Here is a 23065-nt window from a genome sequence, read left to right as displayed (position 1 = left end):
GTGAGATGCACCGAGTCAACTCATCATCCACTCAGTTTGGATTTGCCTCCTTCCTGGCTGGGTCCGCCCTGTTTCGAGACTGCATCAGCCAGCCACAGGCCTCACACCACAGCTTTTATCACTGCACCCCGCTTCTTAAGTCCAAAGCAGATTGCGAAGAGTTACAAAGAGAGCTCACAAAACCAGCTGACAAACCAGCAACAAAATGGCAGATGAAATTCAAGGTTGATAAATGCAAAGTAATGCACATTGTAAAACATAATCCCAACTCTACACACAAAATGATGGGGGTCTAAATTAGCTGTTACCACTCAAGAAAGAGATCTTGAAGTCATTGTGGACAGTTCTCTGAACACATCCACTTAATGTGCAATGGCAGTCAAAAAAATGAACAGAATTTTAGGAACCATTAGGAAAGGGATAGATAAGAAGACAGAAAATATCATAATGCCGCTGTATAAATCCATGGTACAGCCATGAATACTGTGTGCAGATCACACCATCTCAAAAAACATATATTAGAATTGGAAAAGGTACAGAGAAAAGCAACAAAAATGATTAGGGTATGGTACAGCTTCCATATGTGGCGAGATTAAAAAGATTGGGACTGTTCCATTTGGAAAAGAGACCACTAAGAGGGGATATTATTGAGGTCTATAAAATCATGAATGGTGTGGAGAAAGTGAATAAGAAAAAGTTATTTACCCTTCCCATAGCACAAGAACCAGGGGTCACCCAATGAAATTAATAGGCAGCAGGTTTAAAAGAAACAAACAAACAACCAAACAAAAAATAGGGAGCAGGTTTAAAAGAAACCAAAGAAAAATTCACACAGCACACAGTCAACCTGTGGAAGTCGTTGCCAGGGGATGTTGTGTAGGCCAAAACTATAACTGCGTTCAGAATAGGGTGACTAGATGCCCCAATTTTATAGGGCCAGTCCTGATATTAGGGATTTTTTCTTATATAGGCACCTATTACCCCCCACCCCCGTCCCGATTTTTCACATTTGCTATCTGGTCACCCTAGTTCAGAAAAGAATTAGATAAGCTCATGGAGGATAGGTTATTAGCCAGGATGGTTAGAGATGCTCCCCATGCCTTGGGAGTCCTAAACCTAACTGTCAGAAGCTGGGAGTGGATGACAGGAGAGAGATCACTTGATAATTGTCCTGTTCTGTCCATTTCCTCCTGGCATTGGCCACTGTCAGAAGACAGGATACTGGGCTAAATGAACCATTGGTCTGACCCAGTATGGCCATCCTTATGCTCTTCCACTTTATTTTCTGCTGCTCAGGGCTTGTAGCCAGAGACCAGAGTAGCCCAAGGGCAAATTCAGCACAAGGGACTTCCCTTTCCCATTCTGGGCCCAATACTTCAATGGGAGCAGGATCCAGCCCTTACTCTCCTGAGTGCTCAAACACATTGCTGAGGATATTCACCTGAAAATAACCCCCTGCTCAAGTGTTGAGGCTGAAATAGGAGCTCTGGCTTGATAATAGCCAGGTTAATCCGTGTTTGAAATAGGGCTTTTGCTGCCAGTTTCCCAACAAAATCTGATCTGACTGTAAGTAAACAAAGGTCTGAACCCCTCTCACTATGAAAGAGCTGCATCCCCAGAGGGTGTGTCCAGGCATCTCTATAAAAGGAAGCACCAAGATGAGATGCTCACGTATTTGTTCACCTCGCCCTGTGCTGTCCCTTGAGCTAAGTATGGCCACGGTGAAGGTTTTGCTGCAGTACCTGAGCACTAGTTCGCTGCTCTGTTTGGCAGGCGGACTGGTGGCTTTCATTTATTTTTTGACCCGCTCCAAAAAGTCAATTTGCAGTTTGCCTCCTGGGCCACCTCCCCTTCCTCTCATCGGGAATTTGAATGTGGTGGATCTGAAAAAGCCGTTCCAGTCGCTGATGGAGGTAGGATAGACATGGCAGAATAGATATAAGGAGCTTTGCAATATTTGCTGATTGGGAAGTGAAAGGAAATCTAGTGAATGAGGATGTCATTGTATCTACATTGTGCCATTTGTGAAAAAAAAAATGAAAACATTTAAAATTTTTGTCTATAGCTACACACACACACACACACACAAATATGCTCTAGTCAGAGCCATGTGAGTGGACCCTGGAGCGTGTGACAATCCCCATTTAATCCAATGAGACACTGCGTGGGCGTAAGGCACATTCGTGTAGATCTGATTGCAGGATAAGGATCATATATTAAATAGACCGAGCTGTACCTCCTTTTTTAAAAAGCTATCACCCCAAACATAGACAGACTTGCTCATTTTTACATTATTTCCAGTGTTAGATGTTTATTGCTAAGGCAAGTGCAAATTCATCCCTTCCCCTGAGCCAGTGTTATTTAAGTAGGGTTGGCAGGAAAACAAGAATTCTTTTTGCAAAAAATTGAGAGAGACACACTCACCACCTTGGAATAGCCAATTGTTCAGTGCTCTGAATCAGGTAGAACAGGGACTTGAACCAGGGTCTTCCATATTCTAGGTAAGTACCCTATTGTATTGGGTATCCAGGGATGGTGGTGGTGGGGTGTCTTCCTCTCCTTCCCATCGACTAATTCCCATCGACTAATTCCCAACCACGCCTATATTTAAGATTCTTGTGCATGATTTTAATTTCACCACATTTGGGCAGTTCCATGGACACCTTTTTTCTACAGGAAAAAAATGGCTTAAATATATTTCAATTTGATCTATTCCTCATTTCATAAAATGACAGTGGTGCTCCTGGGAAGAGGTGTGAACAACTGAAATTCCTTTCAAAGCTGTTTTGAATCCCACGGCATGCTGATCATTTTGCCAACCAGTTTTCCTCCTACCTTCAAGTCTGCCACATCAAATATTCATGTTGCAGACAGAAGTCAGCAGCAGCAAGTCAGATTTGATGCCAAGAAATACTCATGCAAAGAAGTAACTGAAGGAAAGCGGGGAAATTACCATGATTGCCCACTGGTGGTATGGTGCTGTGCAAAAAGTAGACAGCAAAGAATCTCCCAAGCTCTCAAACCGTCATGTGATGAAAACAAAATTCAATTTGTCTTGCATAATAACAGGAGCCTCTGAAATGCGGTTTACAATATGTACATAATGCATTGCAAATCGTCACCTGGGCACATACGAAACAAGATGAACTATGTTGGAGCAGATGACTTAGAGTATGTTTAAACTAGATATAAAATTCTGAGTGAACAATTAGATTGTCAAAGCTGCTGTGGAGTGTAACAGATGATTCATTCTTAGCTAGCTATTAAAGCCTAGAGCTCCTGTGACATTATCCAGGAGTATATGCCTCAAGGCTGGATTCCAGCGTCTGATGGACACCAAATAATCCTTGATACGACTGAAACACTATCCTCCTCGCAACTACTGGAGAGACAAGTGCCAGAGATAGAGTTATTTTTGGAATTGTTTCTTGCAAATGTTGTAGATTGTATTTTAATGCTTTATGCACAAGTCCATTGATAACAGGTAAGTTATTATAAGTCAACAGGACCCAATGCAGTACATCTCTGCTACAGCATTTTATAATGGTCACGGTGTGAGAGCGGCAATGTTTCAGACTGTTATTGTAGAACGCTGTAGGCCTACAATGGCATCTCTCACCAAGTCCTTCTTGCCTGACATGAGCAGCCTAGTGAAGACCATGGGCTTTGTCAGCTGAGTAAGACAAACAGGACATGGTCCTCCAATGCCAGCAGAGACACTAGCGCTGGCTGCTAATATATTAATAAATATCTATTTGTCAATTAAAAACTTGGGCCGAATCCCAGCCTATGACTGAACTGTGCTCAATGCAGCTCAAAAAAGGGTTGCAAAGGTGGCTTCAAACCACCTTTATGCCCCCAAGCCCTGGGGTCGGACCAGCACCTGGCATAAATTAGAGCAAACTTGGGTTTGCTCTAAGTTATGCCTAGTTGCACACGGGCCCTGGAGCTGTTCTATCAGCTGGATGTTGCCAGGTCATGGGATGTCTTGACCACGTCCCCTTTCTGCCCTTCATATTTACTATTTGCACTGCAGTAGCACTTAGAGGCCTCAGTCAGAGATCATGGTCCCCTTTGTCCTGGGAAATGGACACACACAAAGAAGACATGGTCCCTGCCCCAAGCAGCTTAGGCTTAGATCCTCATAGTTATTTAGACTCCTAACTCCCTTTGAAATCAATGGGAGTTGGGCACCAAAAAACCTTTGAGGATCTGGGCCTTACAGCCTCAGTATAAGACAAGAGAGCGTATGCTACGGACAGATGGGGGGCAGCACAAGATAATACTGAAGCTATTCCAGCCACGCCCCTCAAATTAGGGGACAGCAGGACAGTGGCATAGCAGTTGCTCTGGTGACTCTGCCATCCAAGCCACAAATCAGTCAGAACAGGGGACAGCATCTGACTCACCTCCGATCAGCTATCGCAAAGGCAAATACATTTATTTATGCTCAAATACATTTGTTAGTCTCTAAGGTGCCACAAGTCCTCCTGTTCTTTTTACAGCCTCCTGTAACTGCCAAGTCTGACAACATCTCTTTTGTAGAGAAGAGGCGCTGGAATTTTTACCCATTAAATGATCCAATTAGCTAAACATTCTTAGAGGCTTTTAGAATGAGCACAAGAAACCCCTCGGGCTTCGTGGTCTGCTCTACAGCCAATATTTAAAAGCTAGAAGGAAAAACGTTCATTTTGCAGTGACTGGGAGAGTTCTTTACATACAGTGCAAAGATTTTCGTGTAACCAATGCAGTGCCAAATTATGCCTGTAACCATGCATATGCTGTGTATGCTACTGTGTACAATGGTTAATCTTCTGGTTAATTCAATGGGAGTCCGACACCTGGGTGTTTTTGAAAACTCTAGGAGGTGCCTATCTGCATCTGTCGGTGCCTAAATACCTTTAAAAATATGTCCCTGAATGCCTCCCATTCTACTGAAGTCATTGCAAAGTCCCAGTGAAGTCAATGGGAGTTAAGGGTGCTCAGTTCTGCGTAGAATTGGGCCCTTTGGACTCTTATGGGGCTGGATTCTGACCTCAGCACTATATAAAGCTGGTCTCATTCCATGAGTGTATTCTGAAGCCAGAACTTGTCCCACCGGGTGTGAGAGGCATGTCGGGCTTAGAAGATTGTGGGGTTACTACATTTGTATGAGCCAAAAACAGTGTACACAGATGATGGTATACTGTTAGCTACATCTGGGATCCAGACCTGTTTCTGAATTAACATATTTACTTACATGTTGAAGCTCTCGGAGAAGTACGGCAACATATTCACTGTACATTTTGGACCCAGAAAGGCAGTGGTGCTGGCTGGTTACGAGACCATTAAGGATGCCCTTTTAAATCATGCTGAAGAATTTGGAGAAAGGGCAGAAATACCCATATTTAGGAAGACAACACATGGAAATGGTAAACAAGCTTTTGTTTTCTTTTTGAATTTGATCATATTTAGTGTATTCTTATGAAAAGGAAAAATCATCCTGTTACTACACATTTTCATACATAGAATACTTTGAAAGTACATAGCAGCTTTCAGACAAGGAAGTAAACGTACTTTACAAGCACTCATTAATCAAACTCAATACCAGTGTGTTCACCTGTATTTTAGGCATAGCCTTCAGTCACGGAGAGTTATGGAAAACAATGCGAAGATTCACCTTATCTACCCTACGGGACTTTGGAGTTGGAAAGAAAACCATTGAAGTGCGAATTTTTGATGAGCTAAATTTCCTCATTAACTATTTTGAATCTCACCAGGGTGAGTGTTAAGAATTTCATCCTGAAATGGACGGTTAGGCCCCAGTTCAGAAAGGTACTTTAGCATGAGCCTAAGGACTTGGTCTGCAAAACTTTTGTTGTTTGGGGTGTTAAAAAACCACACACACACACACCCCCCCCCCGAACGACAAAAGTTTTACGGATGAAAAGCACCAGTATGAGCAGTGCTTTGTTGGCAGGAGCGCTCTCCTGATGACTAAGCTGCTGCCGCTTGTCGGAGGTGGAATTTTTTTGTTGGCAGGACAGCTCTCCTGCCGATAAACAGCAGCTACACTGCATGGCTTTAAGCAGCACACCCATGTCGCTAAAAGCTGTGTAGTGTGGACATAGCTGAATTTTAAGCATGTGGCATCAATGGGATTTCTCATGTGCTTAAAGTGAGGCACAAACTTAAGTACTTTGCTGAATTGAGGCTTTAAGCATCTAAAAAGATAACCCTGGTTCATATCCTGGATGGTGAACTTGTTTAGCTCTAAGAGTTAAGGACAACATGTTCAAAGGAAACCATAACCAAGGCTCTGATTTTGTGTTCACACTCATTTGTATGTGCCATTTTACACGCCATTACCTCAGCGTGTACCAGAACTTAGTCAATCGCTCTAGAGAAAACAAAATCTAGCCATTTCTACCTGAGAGTGAGCACTTCTGTATGGTAGACTGAAATTGATGTTTTCAGCACATGACTGCAATTCCAAAGCCAATTTGTTTTAATTGTTTTAAACATAGGGAAACCCTTTGATACAAAGGTGATACTGAACAGTGCTGTATCCAATGTCATATGCTCTATATTGTTCGGTGAGAGGTTTGAATATGAAGATCCCATATTTCTAACATTGCTGAAATTGTTAAATGAAAATACCAAATTGCTGGGCTCTCCTATGGTACAGGTAATTATTTTTAATTTGGGGGGGGTTATTAACACATTCCCACTGTGAACAGACTTAGGGCTAACTGCTGGGTTTAATAGCTAGAAATGAAGAGGGGATGGGATGGGTTGTATGGAGAGGGAGCAACCATCATAACCAAGCAGTGATGACCAGAGGAAATCTTTAGAACACAGCAGTTGCAGACAGAATGCCTCCCGGGTCATTAGGAGCCCATGCTCTGCAGAGACCCTTGGTTGTCCTTTAAGGAGAAACAGCATATTCCTAACTCCTCATCCCGGCTACCCAATGCTAGCACGCGTGCACCACTGCCTGCGGCCCTTTGGGCTTCTACCTCTGGTGCTCAGGGAGTGCTAGCAACAGCACTCTGGCTGCCTCCTGCATGACTGTGCATTCTGGCTACCTCTCCCCCAGACCAACCCAGACAGAATTTGGTGCCTCAGATCCAATGCAGAATCATCACATACTAGATGTTCTCACCTCAAGCCATCCTGCTGCGCCAGCAGCTTTTGCTGGGACATTCAGTTCCTCCTGTTTGTTCTCCCTGCCTCCTGGGTGGGACGGGGCTGGGCTGTAGGTTGGGCAGTTAGCTGGTTTACAGGGTGTTGGTGGTCTCTGAGTGCAACAGAGTGGGTGCTCTTTGCTCTGGTTCTGTGCTCAGATCCCCACCCTCCAGGTCTGTGGCTCTCAGTGTCACAGCAGACAAGGTGGGAAGCAGCAGAGTGAGTGTGCTTAAGGTTTAATTCCTTTCTGCTGCGACATGGGGATGTTCCCTGAAAAGGAAACAGCAGATTAATGGGGAACGTGACTGAAATGGACCAACCCGTGAAGGGCCAAGTGAAAACTGACCGCAGAGGCCTTTCCCCAACTCACTCACAAGAAGTGACATTCATTCTACTGACATAAAGACCCAGCAATTGAAGGTTTGGGGGGGGGGGGAGGAAATTGACCCTCACAACCTGTGGTCTGCCCTTGTGGCTGCTACCCCCAGCCGATGTGGGGGTCACTATCCCCTTTGTGCTACTTGGGTGGGAAATCAGAGCCATTTCCCCTCACCTGGATGGGTCCCAGGCCTCTCCCCGTCATAACCCCAGCAGCAGTGCCATCAATGCTGGCCTATTTCAGGCCAGTGTGAAGACCCATCCTCACCACCGACCTCTGCACCAGGAGTGAATTTCACCTAACACAGCACACTCAATGAAACTGAAAAGCAGTAAAATAAAAGGAAAAGCTTCTCTATGCAGCATATAAACAAACTGAGGAATCTGTTGTCGGAGAGGGATTGAGAGCAAACATGGAGGGCTGGAATAGAAAGGACATAATAGCTTTATAATCACTCATAACAGTTTGGGCTGTACAAGCTAAAGCATGGATACAGTGATCTTCCAATCTTGATGCTTCAGGGCATCCGTAGTTCACATGTAGGGGGTCAGGAAGGAATTGCTTGTGGCAACATCAGAAATATACATGAATTAGCTAAGTACCCCCTGGGGATTCTTCTCCATGCTCTCAGAGAATCAAACTCTGGTCACTGCCAGACCCCATTAGACTAAGGGCACAAATGGTGTGATGCTGACTCCACCCATTTTATGTAAAGATGTTACACGGGCTCACCACAATGCCGGTGAGCAGTAATCCTTTTGTTTTTCCCAGTTATATAATTTCTACCCATCTCTTGGATTTCTGTTTGGAGCCCCAAAGACCGTGCTACGAAATGTAGATGAGCTGAATGCCTTTCTGGAGACGTTCTTTAAGGAACACAGGCAGGAGTTTAATGAAAACAACTTAACAGGTTTTGTTGATGCGTTTCTGATGAAGCAACAGCAGGTACTTTAAAGCTAACTCTCAGCTTAATTTGCATCTTTCCGTTCTGTTCGCTTTCATTTCATTTATTCATGCTGAGCATCTGGCAGGGAACGGGAGATGTGAAGACACAGATTTGTTGTGATCAGAATACTCTAGACCAGGGCTAGATCCTGCTACCCATACTCACATTGAACAGTACCTTATACCATGGCTTATTGAAATCACTAATGAAGTGACCTCATTAGCAGAGTAGTCCCACTGAAATTAATGGGACTCGTGGGGGAGTAAATTATTACTGAATGTGAGTAAGGGTTGCCAAATCCTAATCTTCATAGCTAACAGTTTGATGTTTCTGTGATATCCTTTACTGAGATAACTGAGGGTCCACTAATTGTTTAATATGATGATACCAGCAGTCCTTGCATACCTGCAGCGTGACCAATTCTTTTCTATTCCATGGTGTTTGGTCCACAGTATATCCCTTTTATTCCCTATAACGAAAATAAACTAAAGCGGTAAACTCACCCTAATATATATATATCCATACACAGCTGGAACAAAGATGAAAAAAATACAAAAGCTAAAGTCATCTGTATCATTTGCTGTAGAACTAATATTCATTTTTTGCGTGTTTTGAAGGAGTCGAGAAATTCTCACACACATTTTCACAATGAGAATCTTCTGTTCTCAACGCTGGACCTCTTTGCTGCTGGCACTGAGACTACATCTACCACTGTCCGTTGGGGTCTTCTTCTGATGATGAAATACCCAGAGATTCAGAGTAAGACTAAGAACTAATCTCTTATAAAAGTCTGTTAAATACCTAATCAAGTCTCCAGTTACAGAAGGTAGACAGCAGGGTTCCCACAGTTGAGACCTGAGTAAAAATTAAGTGCTAAATTAGAAAACTGCTAGCTTTACAAAGAGGTTTCATTCAGCTAATCTTAACTGAAATAGATAAGCAAACAAGAAAAGCTGAATTCCAGTTCTGTTCATAAGCCTCCACCCATCAAAACTCTCTTACAAGCTATCAGGTTACACCAGCATAACAAACTCATAGGTTTCCCATCTTATCTGAGAGATGGTGGGCTGGATTCTGCTCTCACTTCCACTGAAGACTATGGAGTGACCCTGGTGTGAGAATAGAATCAGGCACAGGATTTCCCACAATACCCCCTAACTCTGCATTGGCCCAATAACAGCTCTGAGGGACCTACAAACCCACCCACTTGAATTTCTGCAGCATGCAGATTTTGCTACTGAGGAGTGCCATCCAACTCCTGGCTAAATGTAATCCTATTGAGATTGCAAGACACAGTGAGATCACAGCCTGTGGTAATGTGTCCTCAGCATTCCTGGAAACCCGCAATCCCTCTCCTTTTCCCTTTTCAAGGAAGGATTCAGGAAGAAATGGATCAGGTCATTGAGCCAGGACAAATGCCCATGCTGGAGGACAGGAAAAAACTGCCTTACACTGATGCAGTGATACATGAAATACAAAGGTTTTCCAATATTGTCCCAATGAGTGTATCGCGTTCAACTTCCACCGATGTAAATTTCAGGGGTTATATGATCCCAAAGGTAAGTTTTGAGGTTGGCAACAGAAACTGCAAATATCCATGCATTTTTGTGAAAAACTAATAAGAAAATAAATATACGAAGTTCTGGCCTTTGGTCTTTCGGTATTTAATCCCTCCCTCTACCATCTGTGCTACATCCAGAACGGATGGTGCAACTATGGGCCAGATTCTACACTCAGTTATAGCCACTTAAATCCAGAGTAACTGGACTGCTGTCAATGAAGTTACTCTGGGTTTACATTTGCTTATCTGAGCACAGAGTTTGTGCTTTATCTTTGTTCGGAGGGTGAATGAAAACGTTTAGGAAAGAAATCAATTTTTTGTTTTTTGAGGTGAGGAGGAAGAAGTGGAATGTTAACCGGTCTCAGTATCAAAAACCATGTATTCTGGGTACTAAACATCCATAAACAATGCTTATAGCTTCCTGTTCTGATGTTTATTTCTATGCACGTAAATCTACCAGATTAAATATTCCACAGAGTAAGGAAATATCCTGTAGAGCTAGTTAATCCTGCTCAGAAATCCATCCGCTGTTTGCTTTCTTGCATGGAAGAATGAGTTGAATTTGTGAGAGTGACCACCACAGACCATTGGCTGCTGCACCTGCCAGTTTCCCTTATTCCTTCCAGGGAATAGAAGTGATTCCTCTGCTGACCTCAGTTTTGAATGACAAATCGCACTGGGAGACACCAGATCAGTTCAACCCTTCCCACTTCCTTGACGCTGACGGGAGCTTTACTAGGAAGGAGGCATTTATACCATTCTCCATAGGTAACAACAACTTCCTGCGCTCAGTCTGTAGTTATGCTGATTGTACAGCAGGAGCAGCGGATGCTCGGCACCTCTGAAAACCAGGCCAAACATGTCTGAAATGAGGCATTTGAAATTGAGGCTCTCCAGATTAAATGGTACTTTGGGAAATTTGGGTATACGTCATCCAAAGCACATAGGTAGACACTGGAATTCCTTTGTCTGCCAACCTCCAGACACCTGGAACGGTCACAGATTCTCACAACTTCCTGAATGGGCAGAATCCACTTCCTTTTAAATAGCCCTTCTGATATATAGATTGGGGGAGTGGTGTCGGCGGGCTCCTCTGGCTGCTGTTACAGACTGTATATACAATTTAAAAGATCTCAGACAAAGGCAGTGACCGAGCCATGCCTTGCTGACTGTCGTTCCGCTGACCTCCATGTTGGTTAACTTTACAGGACGAAGGGCTTGCGTTGGAGAAGGACTCGCCAAAATGGAACTTTTTCTCTTCTTTGCGGGTTTGCTCCGGAAATTTATTTTCCAGCCCCCTCCAGGGGTGGCGAAGGCCGATCTAGATCTCACTGCTGACGTTGGCTTTACCTTAAACCCAATGCCCCATCTGATTTGTGCTGTGCCCCGTGAATAACTGAAATGTAACTGAATGCAATAAATATTGTCCATGGCTGATGTCTGAATTTGGATCTTTGATTGCAACGATGCAAAAAACAAAAGATAATTAATGGAGAGTGTCACGGGGCGGGACTCACCCCTGTGGCGCCTCCTGCTGGTTATCCAGGGAATTAGCGTTTCCAGCCTCCGGAGCGCCCTCTGCAGGCCGGTGTCCCGTTTGCCGCTGGGCCTGAGTCCCTCCTGGACCCCGGTGCCCCTTTCAGGCTGCGGTGCGTCCCCCTGGCAGTGCCTCCACAGATCTGGGTCTCCCCTCCTCAGGGAACCCCCACCCTCTATCCCCATATCGCCTCAGACTATGGCTACTGCCAGTCTCGATCTAGCCCCCGTTCACTGGGGCAGACTGCAGTGTAAATGCCACTCATCACCGACAAGGAGGGTCTGGACCTGCTGCCTCTGCCTACCCTTAGGCTGCCCTTCTGTAACCCCAGTACCCTTCTTGGCCTTTAACAAGGCCTGCAGCCTGCGGGTTTTCCAGACCGGAGCTCCCCAGCTCCACTAGTCTTTCCCCAGCCCTGCTCCACTCTAGGTACCTTTGTCAGCTCCCAGGCAGCCAGGCCCTTCTCCCTCAAGAGCTAGGAGGTGGCTCCCTTAGCTCCTGGCTTCCCTGGCCTTTATAAGGCCAGCTACGGCAGCAGCCCTCTCGCAGCCTCAGCCCTCTCCCAGGGCTGATTTAAGCCTTTTAAGGCAGGAGCAGGTGACCACCCCGCTACAGAGAGAAAGGGGTGATCTGTGGTATGACAGCTTATTCTCTAATTGCCAGAACTGCTGTGTTACACCAACAGGGGGCGCTACCTTGCAACGGCTGACTCAGAATCACAGTAGAGGTGGAAAAGACCTAGGGCCAGATTGTTCCTGCATTGCGGAATGCAGGTGTGGTAGCTGGGTTCAATCAGTCTTTCCCTCTTGTCAACCTGGTGCAAGGCCAAGGTCACTCATGGTGCCTGTACTTCTATGTGCCACTGGGGCCATGGCCCAACCTTCCCATCCCCCACAACTCTTGGCTAGCCCACAAGTTGGTTGGGAGCAAGCTGTACCATTCTAATAGCAGGTGCAGCCTGCATGCTTCCCCTGCTTACTTGGTAGCTCAGAGAGGATGGAGCTGAGGGTCTGGCCCTGTGGCCTTTAGGAGGAGAACATGAGTAAATGCTGATTGGGAAGCTGTGCCCAGCACAGAGACGGCAGTGTGAAGAGAGAAGTGAAGGCAGGAGGGTCTGTAGAAACACAGGGAGCCCGTAAGAGACAAACAAGTACGCAAAGCAGACAAAGCAGCACTTCCAGTCTCTGCTAAATGAAAGCCAGTTGCTCCATCAGGTGCCCATAATTTCCCAGCACTCCTGTCTGTAAGAATGGGGAATTCTAATGGATTAACTGAAATAACTGGAAGTGTCCAGTTAGTGCCTTTCTGCAGATAGAACCTGCCACAGGCTGGGAAGATATTGTATGTCCTAAGATAGAGATGTGCCGATTACCCACAAGCATTCAAACCATCAGTCATGGTTGTGTCAAGATCTCTCTTTTTTGTTTTAAAGCACTTTACATCCAGTTGTAAATGGCACTCCCAACTCTCTCCATATTTGGTTTTTGTTTTTTTAATTTCCAGCTCCTGGATTCCTGTGATTACCTGAGAATCTCAGCTTCCATTAAAAAAAAAAAAGTAAATTTTTAGCCCTCAGGATTGTAGAGACAAGCCTGAAAATGCCGACCAGGTACACCCTAAAGGCATGGACACCAGAAGGCAAATAAAACAAAGTCAAGATTTATTGTTTTTGTTTTTTTTAACTCTCATGCATTTCAAGCCAATCTCATGATTTTGGAGGGCCTGATTCATGATTTTTTGAGTGCATAGAGTTGGCAACACTGCATTCAACCAAAGCACACAAAGACTCTATACATCTCAAGTGTATCTGTCACCACTGGCCTCATTCCATTCCTTTCATGCGATCTGTTACTCCCACTAAGGTCAGATGTTTCCCTCTCCTTCATATCATTCTTTTCAAGAACTCTACTGACGTCTGCAAAGCAAAACTGGGTATCAAAACCAAAGCCACAGACATCCCTGACTAATCTGACTTGGAAACAACAGGGTCCATTGCTGGAATGGTACCTATAAACTGGCAGTAATCCACAACGTTTTTAATCTAAGGAATGAAACTGATGTGAGTGTTCTCTGCCGAGGAAGCCAGTGTGGACTGATTGTCTCGCCAGAATCTTCCTCTGGTATTTCACAGCACACAATACAAGTGTCATCCTGGTTCTAACCCATCACTCACGAATCAGCTGGAGCACCGCCAACATGCAACTAGAAATACTTGATGGGTTTAAAAACCTTCTTGAGACATTTTGACTCAAACTTTCCGCTGAGCTTCAGCTTGGGCTTCCTTTGTGCAAACACAATCTCCCCTTTCTATTTTTCTCTGTTGGTCCCAGCTCTATTGGTGTCACATGGGGTTATTATAATGATCTGCTAAGTGTGGGTACAATGTTCAAAAAGAACAAAGTGACTACATCCCATTTGCAAAAGTGACTGACACACTTAGGTTCCCAAGTCACTTCTGGAAATGGGACTTACAGGAAATGAAAATTCTGCCTTCTTTGCTCCCCATTATACAAGACACATACCCCATGATCTAAGGAGCTTGATGTTTCAAAACTAAGCAGCAAAGTCTCCAGGAAGAGCATTGTTATATTGTCTGGTCTCCAGTTTACCACACAATGGGCTTGGGTTTGTTTGGTGCCAAGCAAATGCAACAGCCATTGACTCCAATGGAAGCTACAGGTCCTCAGCACCTCTCAGGATCAGGGTATAGCACAGCAAGATTTGGGGCCAAATTCTGATGCATGCAAAAGGTGCAATGGCCCAAGTACGGACCCAGGTATGCTGCAAAAGCAGTGTTAATATAGGCCCATATTCTATCCACCATAGGGTTACCATATGTCCGGATTTTCCCGGACACGTCCGGCTTTTTGGGCCTCAAATCCCCGTCCGCGGGGAAATCCCAAAAAGCCGAACATGTCTGGGAAAATAGGGAGGGGCCGGCGCCGCTGGGTGCTGGGCCGGGGCCGGCGGTGCTGGGCCGGGGGCCGGCGGTGCTGGGCCAGGGTGCTGGGCTGGGAGTGCTCGGCCGGGGGCTGGCCCAGAGGTGCGGGGCCGGGAGCCGGGCCAGGGGTGCTGGCCCGGGGGTACCCCAGGAGCCGAGCCAGGCTGGAGATGCTGGGGCCCGGGCCGGCCGCCAGAGGGAGCCGCTCAGTTGGGGGGACCAGACTGGGCTGCGCCTCCTCCCCCCACCCCACCCCCCAGCTTACCTGCTGCCTGCTTCAGGCTTCCCGCGAATCAAATGTTCGCGGGAAGCAGGGGAGGGGGCGGAGTTGGGGCGGGGACTTTGGGGAAGGGGTGGAGTTGGGGCGGGGGGGCATGGGCGGAGCTGGGGGCGGGGCCGGGGCCCCGTGGAGTGTCCTCTTTTTGGACACTCAAAATATGGTAACCCTAATCCACCAGACACCCCATTCTACCCCCACACATGACCTCTGTGCAATCTATACTACTAGAGCATATTTAGAAATGTAGACACCTTTTCAGAAATACCATACTTAGCTCAAAGGAAATAATTTAATCTGAACTCAGAAAATTGCAATTGAAAAAGCAATTATAGCAGATCTTTCTTACTTATTATCACCTTTAAATGTCTCACCATCACAAGAATATGCAAATTCAATTCATATATGCCTAGTTTAATCATGTTTTGGTCCTGGGAACTTGGCAACTACATTAGCAATGCCACACCTGGTCTCACCCACCCGCTGCGTAACAAGGACTAGAAAGATTAACAGTCTCTATAGCTCAACTCATGGTGAAGTAGAGGCTAAATCTGCATGCACGGGCAGTTCTCAGTGCATGTCTGGTCAGTATTAGAAGGCGTGTGCAAACTCGGCATAGACCAGCCCCTATAGGTTTGGTTAGAGTCACAAAACTCCATGAATTCCTTTTCCCCCACAACTACCTTCCCAGAACACCTGCCTCACATTATCCTTTGATGTCTTCAAGGGAACTGGTGACCTGACCCCTCCTGTTCTGTTCGGGTCCTCAGGTGGTGCCAGGGTGCTGTTCACTGCCAGCCCTTCAGCAGGGTCTTCAGAGGTGGATCTGTGTGGGTGACTTCACCTCAATCCACCAAGGGCTGTTCTGAAAGGGAAGGGGGGCATGGTGAAGGTGGGGTCTGAAGCACTTGTCCCACTCATAGGACAGAAGATGCTGGGAAACGACTGCGTTCCCAGCCAGCTCTCTACTGAGTTGCCTGCAGAGATGATTCTCAGGGAACCCAATAGGTTCTGTAGCAGTAGCACCATCATGCCAGCTATTTCTCAACCCCAGTGCATCTTTGCCAGGGAACACCCACCATAGCCTAATATTGACAAAGGTAGTAGTAGCCCAAAGTGCTCCCTGATTACAAGTGGGTTTTTGGCTCTGCACAAAACTTTTGACTGCATTAGTCACGGGGAGATGGCGACTGGCTGACACATATGTTCCAGTTTGGTTACCATATCTTCAAATGGATGCAGCAGAATTAAAGGGGGGGGGGTCCGGGATGGGGCAATAGGACTGATTATAAAGATGAAAAACCTCTCACATAAAGAGAGGTTGGAAGAGTGCCACTGTTTGCGTGAGAGGGCAGATGCATAAGAGGAGAGGCATGAGAAAGATAGACTAAATAATGAATGTTGCGGAGAGGGCAGATCAGACACTCCTGTTCAGCATTTCTTACTGTAGAAGCACAACGGGACATTGATTGAAATTGAAAGGCAGCAAATTAAAAATAATAAAAGAAATAATTTTTACACAATGCACACATAGACTGTGGAAGTCACTGCCATGGGATAGCACTGAAGCCAAGGATTAAAACAAATTGGAACCCAGAGTTATAATAAGGAAGATTTAAAAACCCCAAGAATTTGGGAAGGGATGGAAACCTTCATGCTTTAGGTTATAAGCCAATCTCCAGCTAATGGTGATCAGGCAGAAAAATTTCCTCTGGGCAGATAAACCCATAATTGTCTGGTGTAGTTTCTTGCACCTTCCTCTGAAACACCGGGCATTGGCCACTGTCAGACACAGGAAACTGGGCTAGATTGACCAGTGGTCTGGCTCAGTCTATGTTCCTAATGCCCTGTATGTAGTTACAGAGAAGGCACTCATAACAAAGAAAGCTAATGAGGAAGTCACTAATAGGTGTCTATAGACTCACAGACTTTAAGGCCAGAAGGGACCATCGTAATCATCTAGTCTGACCTCCTGCACATTGCAGGCCACAGAACCAGGGCCGGCTCTAGGATTTTTGCCGCCCCAAGCAAAAACAATTTTGGCCGCCCCCCGCTCCCCCGCCATTTTTTTCTTACCCCACCCCCAGCCCCGCCTCAACTCCGCCCCTTCCCCAAATCCCCAGCCCTGCCTCCTCCCCCCACGCTCTCAAGCCTAGGAGGGAGGGAGGGAGAGGGAGAAGCAGCGCGTGTGCCGCGGACACTCGGGGTCTCCACCTCCCTCCCAGGCTCTCAAACCTGGGAGGGAGGGGGAGATCCCGAGCAGCCGCAGCACGCGAAACAGCTGATTCGCGCACCACTGCTCCCCCTCCCTGCCAGGCTGTCAAACCTGGGAGGGAGGGCGAGCAGCGGTGTGAGCGGCAGCAGCGGAGGTGAGTTAGGGCGGCTGGGGCACATTTTTAGGGGCGGCCTGGTCCGCGCCAGAATGCCGCCCCTAAAAATGTGCCACCCCAAGCACCAGCTTGTTTTGCTGGTGCCTAGAGCCGGCCCTGCACAGAACCTCGCCCACTCCTGAAATAGATCCATAACCTCTGGCTGAGTTACTGAACTCCTTAAACTTTAAAGACTTCAAGTTCCTGCAAATTCACTATTTACACTAGTTTAATCCATTAAGCCAGTGACCGATGCCCCATGCTGCAGAGAAAGGCTAAAAACTTTACAGATTCTGTTCTCCCTCACATTTGCTTTATTTTAGTGTGACATTAGTGGAGCTATTCCTGGTTTACGCTGATGTAAGTGAGAGCAGAATGAGGCCTCAGTATGGAGAATGCTGATATCCTAACTGCTGATTGAAAAACACACGTTGATGCCCATCTACAATGTACACATCTTTGTTTAATGATTCAGGCTTGTGCACACATTATGCCATACCTGCTGCCCTCTGCACATTATAACTAGGAATGGCTAGGGAGCTAAACAGGGACACGCCTTTAAATCCCCTTCATATGCATTGGACTAGGAGAGTTTATTTCAGGTACAGAATGGAAAAATGGTTTATATTTTGTTAATATAAACAAGTCTATAAAATCATGACTGGTGTAGAGAAAGTAGATAAGGAAGTGTTGTTTACTACTTCTCATAACACAAGAACTAGGTGTCACCAAATGAAATTAATAGGTAGCAGGTTTAAAACAAATAAAAGGAAGTATTTCTTCACACAATGCACAGTCAACCTGTGGAACTCCTTGCCAGAGGATGTTGTGAAGGCCAAGACCATAACAGGGTTCAAAAAAGAACTAGATAAGTTCATGGAGGATAGATCCATCAGTGGCTATTAGCCAGGATGGGCAGGAATGGTGTCCCTAGCCTCTGTTTGCAAGAAGCTGGGAATGAGTGGCAGGGGATGGATCACTTGATGATTACCTATTCTGTTCATTCCCTCTGGGGCACCTGGCACTGGCCACTGTCGGAAGGCAGGATACTGGGCTAGATGGACCTTTGGTCTGACCCAGCAGGGCCATTCTTATGTTTTTATGACTGTCCCTCCCAAATACGGACGGCGAAGAGCCGTGATCCTGATGTGCACATATCAACCGGTCTGATTTGCCTTTCCTGCCAGTGTAAGAAAGAGAAGAACCAGGCACAAAGGCCTTAAGAAATATAAATGGTATCTGTATAGTGAGTACCCAGTGGAGAATGCAAATGCTATGATCCCTGGGCATTCTTGCACAAAGCACACACTAGCTAGCCCAAGCAGTTACCGTGTCAGCATATGGTCCAATGAGCCTCCAAAATATTTCCTTTGAAAAATGTGTGTCGTGTGATATCACAGACAACAGAACTGGACAATGGTCTGAAGCCAGATGGACACTGAAACCTGCCATGCCCAGAACTAGCCCAATCCACCATGTGCACAGGTTTGGAAAGTTGCTTCGAGGGAAGTTGGGCTGGAACAGTGGCTGTGGGGTTAATCTGGGGACCTGGATACGCACAGCAGTCATGTTGTCTGGGTACCTCAAGTTGTACAGTGGGTGTCACGCTGCTTGGGAAGCTGGAGTCATGCAATGGCTGCCAAACAGTTTGGGAATCCGGATTGGGGCAGTGGGTGCAACAAGATCTGGAAGTTTAGATTTCAACTAGGAGACGTGAGCGTTTTCTTTTCAAGGGTTGATCTCTGTGTGTGCTCAAGCAGGGGAGCACGTAGCCGGGGGCCTGTCAGGGAAACACGTAGCAGATGCATTATCTAGACAGGAATTTCTTGTCATCACAAAAACCCCGTGTAACCTTGTCATATCAAAGCATCACACCCAAGGGCCTGTTTCCAAAAGGTCTTTTCTACGGCACTTTAAAACTATTTCTGAAAAATCCCTTTTTATTATTTAAACATTAAACAGAGTTAGGGCAAAATGCCAAGTCAGTAGGTACATAGCTTCATAGGCTGGGGGTATGGCAAGCCAGGGAAAATCGTGCAAGACAGCACAGGTCATAGTGGCTTGATGTGTTGGGAGTATATTGACTATTCCTTTCTGAAGGGAAAAACATTCTTGCTTGGTGGTTGCTGTGGATGGCAGTGCATGCAGCTGTTGGAGAGCATTCAAGTCTTCTCTCTCACACTGCACCCCTTTCTCTCTAAACATGTCCCTCATGGTCATGCAATCACCCTCCAAAGCGACACAACAGCAAATTTGGCAGGTGCAATGTATCCCACGTCAGGGTGCCATCAGGATGTCTGCATCATGTGCATGATGCCAGCAAAGGTTTTTGCACCTCTTTACGTGCCTGGAAAAGCAAGAGTTAGTCTTGTGACACATTTTTGGAACCCAGGCTTTCCATGAGCAAATGACTACTGCAGGCAGTTTTATAAAAATTGCTTCCAGATCTACATGTATCATGTAACCGAAAAATGAGTTTGTCTGCATTTTTGGAAGGGCTAAAAAGCACAATGAATTTCACTGGTCCTACAACACCCAGGAACAATGCTGCATATTTTTGAGCCCCATCTACCAGTACCATATCTAACTATTTCCGTATGTACATCTGTAGAGCGCTTGTGTACCATGAATGTAGGGGAAGCTGCAGGACACTTCTTGGAAACGAATGTAAAAAGCCCCAGACCTGCTCACACATGATTGCCAGGTCTGAAGTTGGGTTGGCTGGCAATCAGAGTTCCTCTTTCAACCCCACTAGGAATGTGGTGTAACATTAAACTCAATTCAGATGTTGGAGATTCATGTAGAATTGTTGTATTTTCTGCCATCATTTTAGAATGCTGGTGCAAATGGAAAGCATTTTCACGTAGGGCAAATGATGCCAAACTAATGAAGCAATTGCTTCAGTAAAGTCAAGGATTAACTATTATGTGTCTCATCTTGCTGTCATTCTTGGGAAGATGTCAGTTAAAGACGGCTGCTTTTAGTTTACTGTTTCCACACAGCCTTTTTGCACATCACTTCCTCTCTATACTGGCTCCTTATTAAGCTCCATACTGACAGCAATTATTCTGGGATGTGGCATGAAGGCGACTGCTGAAGGGTAAGATTACATTGTAATTAAGGCTATTGATTTACAACCACATTTTCAACTACCATGCACTAATACACTTGCGGAATGTGCTGGTACATCCATTTGTACTCAAACATGTGAATTTGTGTGTGCAAACGAGTATTTGTGCATGCAAAGCAGGAAGTTGGGTGCACAACTACCTGCTTTGTCCACACAGTTGCACAATTTTTCCTGAAAATTCTCATCTACATGCCCAAAGATGAGTTTTGCAGGCTTAGTCAGGTTCAAGTGCAACACTGATGAAGGTCCATTTGAAAATTTGACCAATAATATCATAGTTCTCCATATTTCATTAAAATCAGCAGAATAAGTATCGGTAAGATTCCAGATTTTAGCATATTTCCCTGGTCCAGCTGTTCAGGCCTTGTAGTGTTTTACACTCACTTTGTACAAGCAAAAATGACTGTAGAAGGTATAAGGCAGAGCAGAATTGGGCCCACAATTTCTACCTAAGATAGAACAAACAGGAGGAGATGCACCCACCACAACACACCTTTGCTGAGGTTGGCATGGTAAGCATTTGCACACATTGGACCTGAAGCCTACATCCAAGTGCCAGTCTCTGTCTATTCAAAGGCCATAATCAACCGCTGTGAGACTCAGCTCCCATGACTACTTCTTGAAGAGTCTTGTGGTTATGGCACAGATCTGGGTATCAGAAGTGCTAGGGTTCAACTCCACGCTAGGAAAACAGGCAGTTGCTGACAGTACTTGTCAATGACAAATCCTTATGTTCCCCCCTTTCAACAGGCATCGAAAATGGTCTGTCTACACTAGGGCATTTTGATCCCACCTTCACTAGAAGCTACACCATTCTCAAGCCAGATGAGGATGACCCACTGCTGGCAATTCAACCGGCCATTGCCCTAGGGTAGACAGACCCCCGGGTTCTATTCCTATCTCTGCAACTGACTTACTGTGTGATCTTGGGCAAGTTACTTCACTGTCCTGTGCTTCTATTTCTCCAGCTGCACAACAGACATAATGGTACTTATGTCACTGCTCATAACGGGCTTTGAGATCCTCAGGTGGAAGGCGCTATAGGAATTGCAAAGCTCTATCATCAGACACATATATCCCTGCACAAATATGCACAGGCTTGTAACCCGAAACCCTCTTTATTTCTGGACAGACATTGCAAACTGCTTAGACCACATTCTCCAAGGTGTTTAAGGAGGGTGGAGTTTACAGTATTTATTTAGGTATTTTGCAAACCCTAATAAGAAGAGAACACTTGTGGCAATCGCAAAGAACAAATATAAAACCCGCGGCTACACTCTGAACAGTGCCACCACATTTTCTTTGTTATTGCTCCTAGCCCAAAAACCAGATTACAACTAGAAAAAAATGGCTTTTTTCATGCCATTTGTTTCTGATCCTGCAGTAATTTGTCTGCTGTGTGCACTTCTTTTATTAGGTGCATTTTATTTTTCAACTGGCTCTAAAAACTCACCTTTGAAACTGCCTCCTGGTCCACCTCCTCTTCCGATCATTGGTAATCTGCATTTGCTGGATATTAGACGGCAAGATAAGTCACTATTGAAGGTAGGAAAAAAACAAAACGCCTTGTGCATTTTAAGTCTGCCTCAGCTAAACCAGTAAGAAGACTTTGTTGTTGTTTATTAATCTGAATTAAAATTTCAGAGCAGTAAAAATTGCACAATAATGTTGTCTCAAGCTTCTTTTAGCTCCTGTCTATATGGTGGCAGTATCGTTTCTGATCAACCACTAAAAAAGGGCCCCGGGTAATGTGGATTTTTTCATGTAAACTTGATAAGGTACATGAAGTGTATAGTGCTTGTGGGATTTTAAATATGAACTTGACAGCTCTCATCCCCAGAGGGCTTTTAGAGTATTAGCAAATAACTAACACGAAAAAGAAAAACCCCAGGAAGAAGTAAGAGGAATTCACTATAAAGAGTCCAACAGCCACATAAGAAAGGGTTAAATCCAGATGTTCTTATGCAGTTGTTACTCCAGGGCAAATTCCCATTGAAATCGATGGAGTGGCAGAACAACAGGATGGAATAATTTTGTCAAGTAGCTGGAATAAATACCCTGTGAACTCTTCTGCTAACTTGTAATTAAAACCACTTAGCATTGTTTAAGCAGATAAAGAGCTCTTATCTGTACGAGGATGCTGAAAAGGAGCCTGTCAGGCTAGGTTCAATCCAGGAGCTTTGCTTTTCCTTACCCCAAGAGGAAAGTTTTGCAAAACTTCACCCTGGCACTGTCTGAGCATGTTTCTTTCCTGCCCATCCAGCTCTGCCTCGGATCTGTTTCTGCCAGTCCTGGTGCATGACTAATGCTGCTAGACACTAGGGTGATACAAATAGTAAAACAGTAATCATTGCAGGGCTCCATCCAGTGTATAGCGCCTATTGGTTACTAACATATATTAGGGTTACCATACATCCGGTTTTTCCCGGACATGTCTGGCTTTTCGACAATCAAACCCCCGTCCGGGGGGAATTGCCAAAAAGCCAAACATGTCCGGGAAAAATACCGGCCGGGCACTTCCTCTCCCACGGCTGCTCTGCTCTTCCCCGGACTCAGACTTCGGCTCTGTTTAAGAGCCAAGCTGCCCGAGCCAGCGCTACCGGCTTCGGGCAGCCCCCGTGCCTCCGGACCCCAGCCGCTGGCCGGGCACTTCTCCTCCCCAGCTCCAGCTGCTCTGCTCCTCCCCGGACTCAGACTTTGGCTCTGTTTAAGAGCCAAGCTGCCCGAGCCAGCACTACCGGCTTCGGGCAGCCCCCAT

General features: G+C 45.6%; 2 protein-coding genes and 1 long non-coding RNA gene across 4 annotated transcripts in view; 2 read left to right on the top strand and 1 right to left on the bottom strand.

The window, feature by feature from the left end:
• The first annotated feature begins 1517 nt into the window (after window positions 1–1517).
• On the top strand, window positions 1518–11449 carry LOC117884293 (cytochrome P450 2K1-like). The gene is made up of 9 exons (XM_034784580.1): window positions 1518–1913; window positions 5249–5411; window positions 5611–5760; window positions 6507–6667; window positions 8318–8491; window positions 9110–9251; window positions 9864–10051; window positions 10680–10821; window positions 11262–11449. The coding sequence occupies exons 1-9, from the start codon at window positions 1599–1601 to the stop codon at window positions 11447–11449; spliced, it is 1623 nt and encodes a 540-aa protein (XP_034640471.1). The 5' UTR covers window positions 1518–1598.
• Window positions 11450–15156: 3707 nt separating this feature from the next.
• Window positions 15157–23065, bottom strand: part of LOC117884295 — an 8883-nt gene continuing 974 nt past the window's right edge. The window contains exons 2-3 of one of the 2 annotated variants that reach the window (XR_004647542.1): window positions 21761–21843; window positions 15157–15673 (exon numbers count right to left, since the gene is read on the bottom strand). This is a non-coding gene — a long non-coding RNA (uncharacterized LOC117884295). The remainder of the gene's footprint in view (window positions 15674–21760; window positions 21844–23065) is intronic. The other variant, XR_004647543.1, reaches the window with a different exon arrangement.
• Window positions 21623–23065, top strand: part of LOC117884294 (cytochrome P450 2W1) — a 14346-nt gene continuing 12903 nt past the window's right edge. The window contains exon 1 of the mRNA XM_034784581.1: window positions 21623–21852. Coding sequence (XP_034640472.1) covers window positions 21655–21852 — 198 coding nt within the window. The 5' untranslated portion in view covers window positions 21623–21654. The remainder of the gene's footprint in view (window positions 21853–23065) is intronic.

Source organism: Trachemys scripta, chromosome 10 (genome assembly GCF_013100865.1).
Source record: "Trachemys scripta elegans isolate TJP31775 chromosome 10, CAS_Tse_1.0, whole genome shotgun sequence".
Taxonomy (NCBI): Eukaryota; Metazoa; Chordata; order Testudines; family Emydidae; genus Trachemys; species Trachemys scripta.
This window is presented reverse-complemented; position numbering and strand designations above follow the sequence as displayed.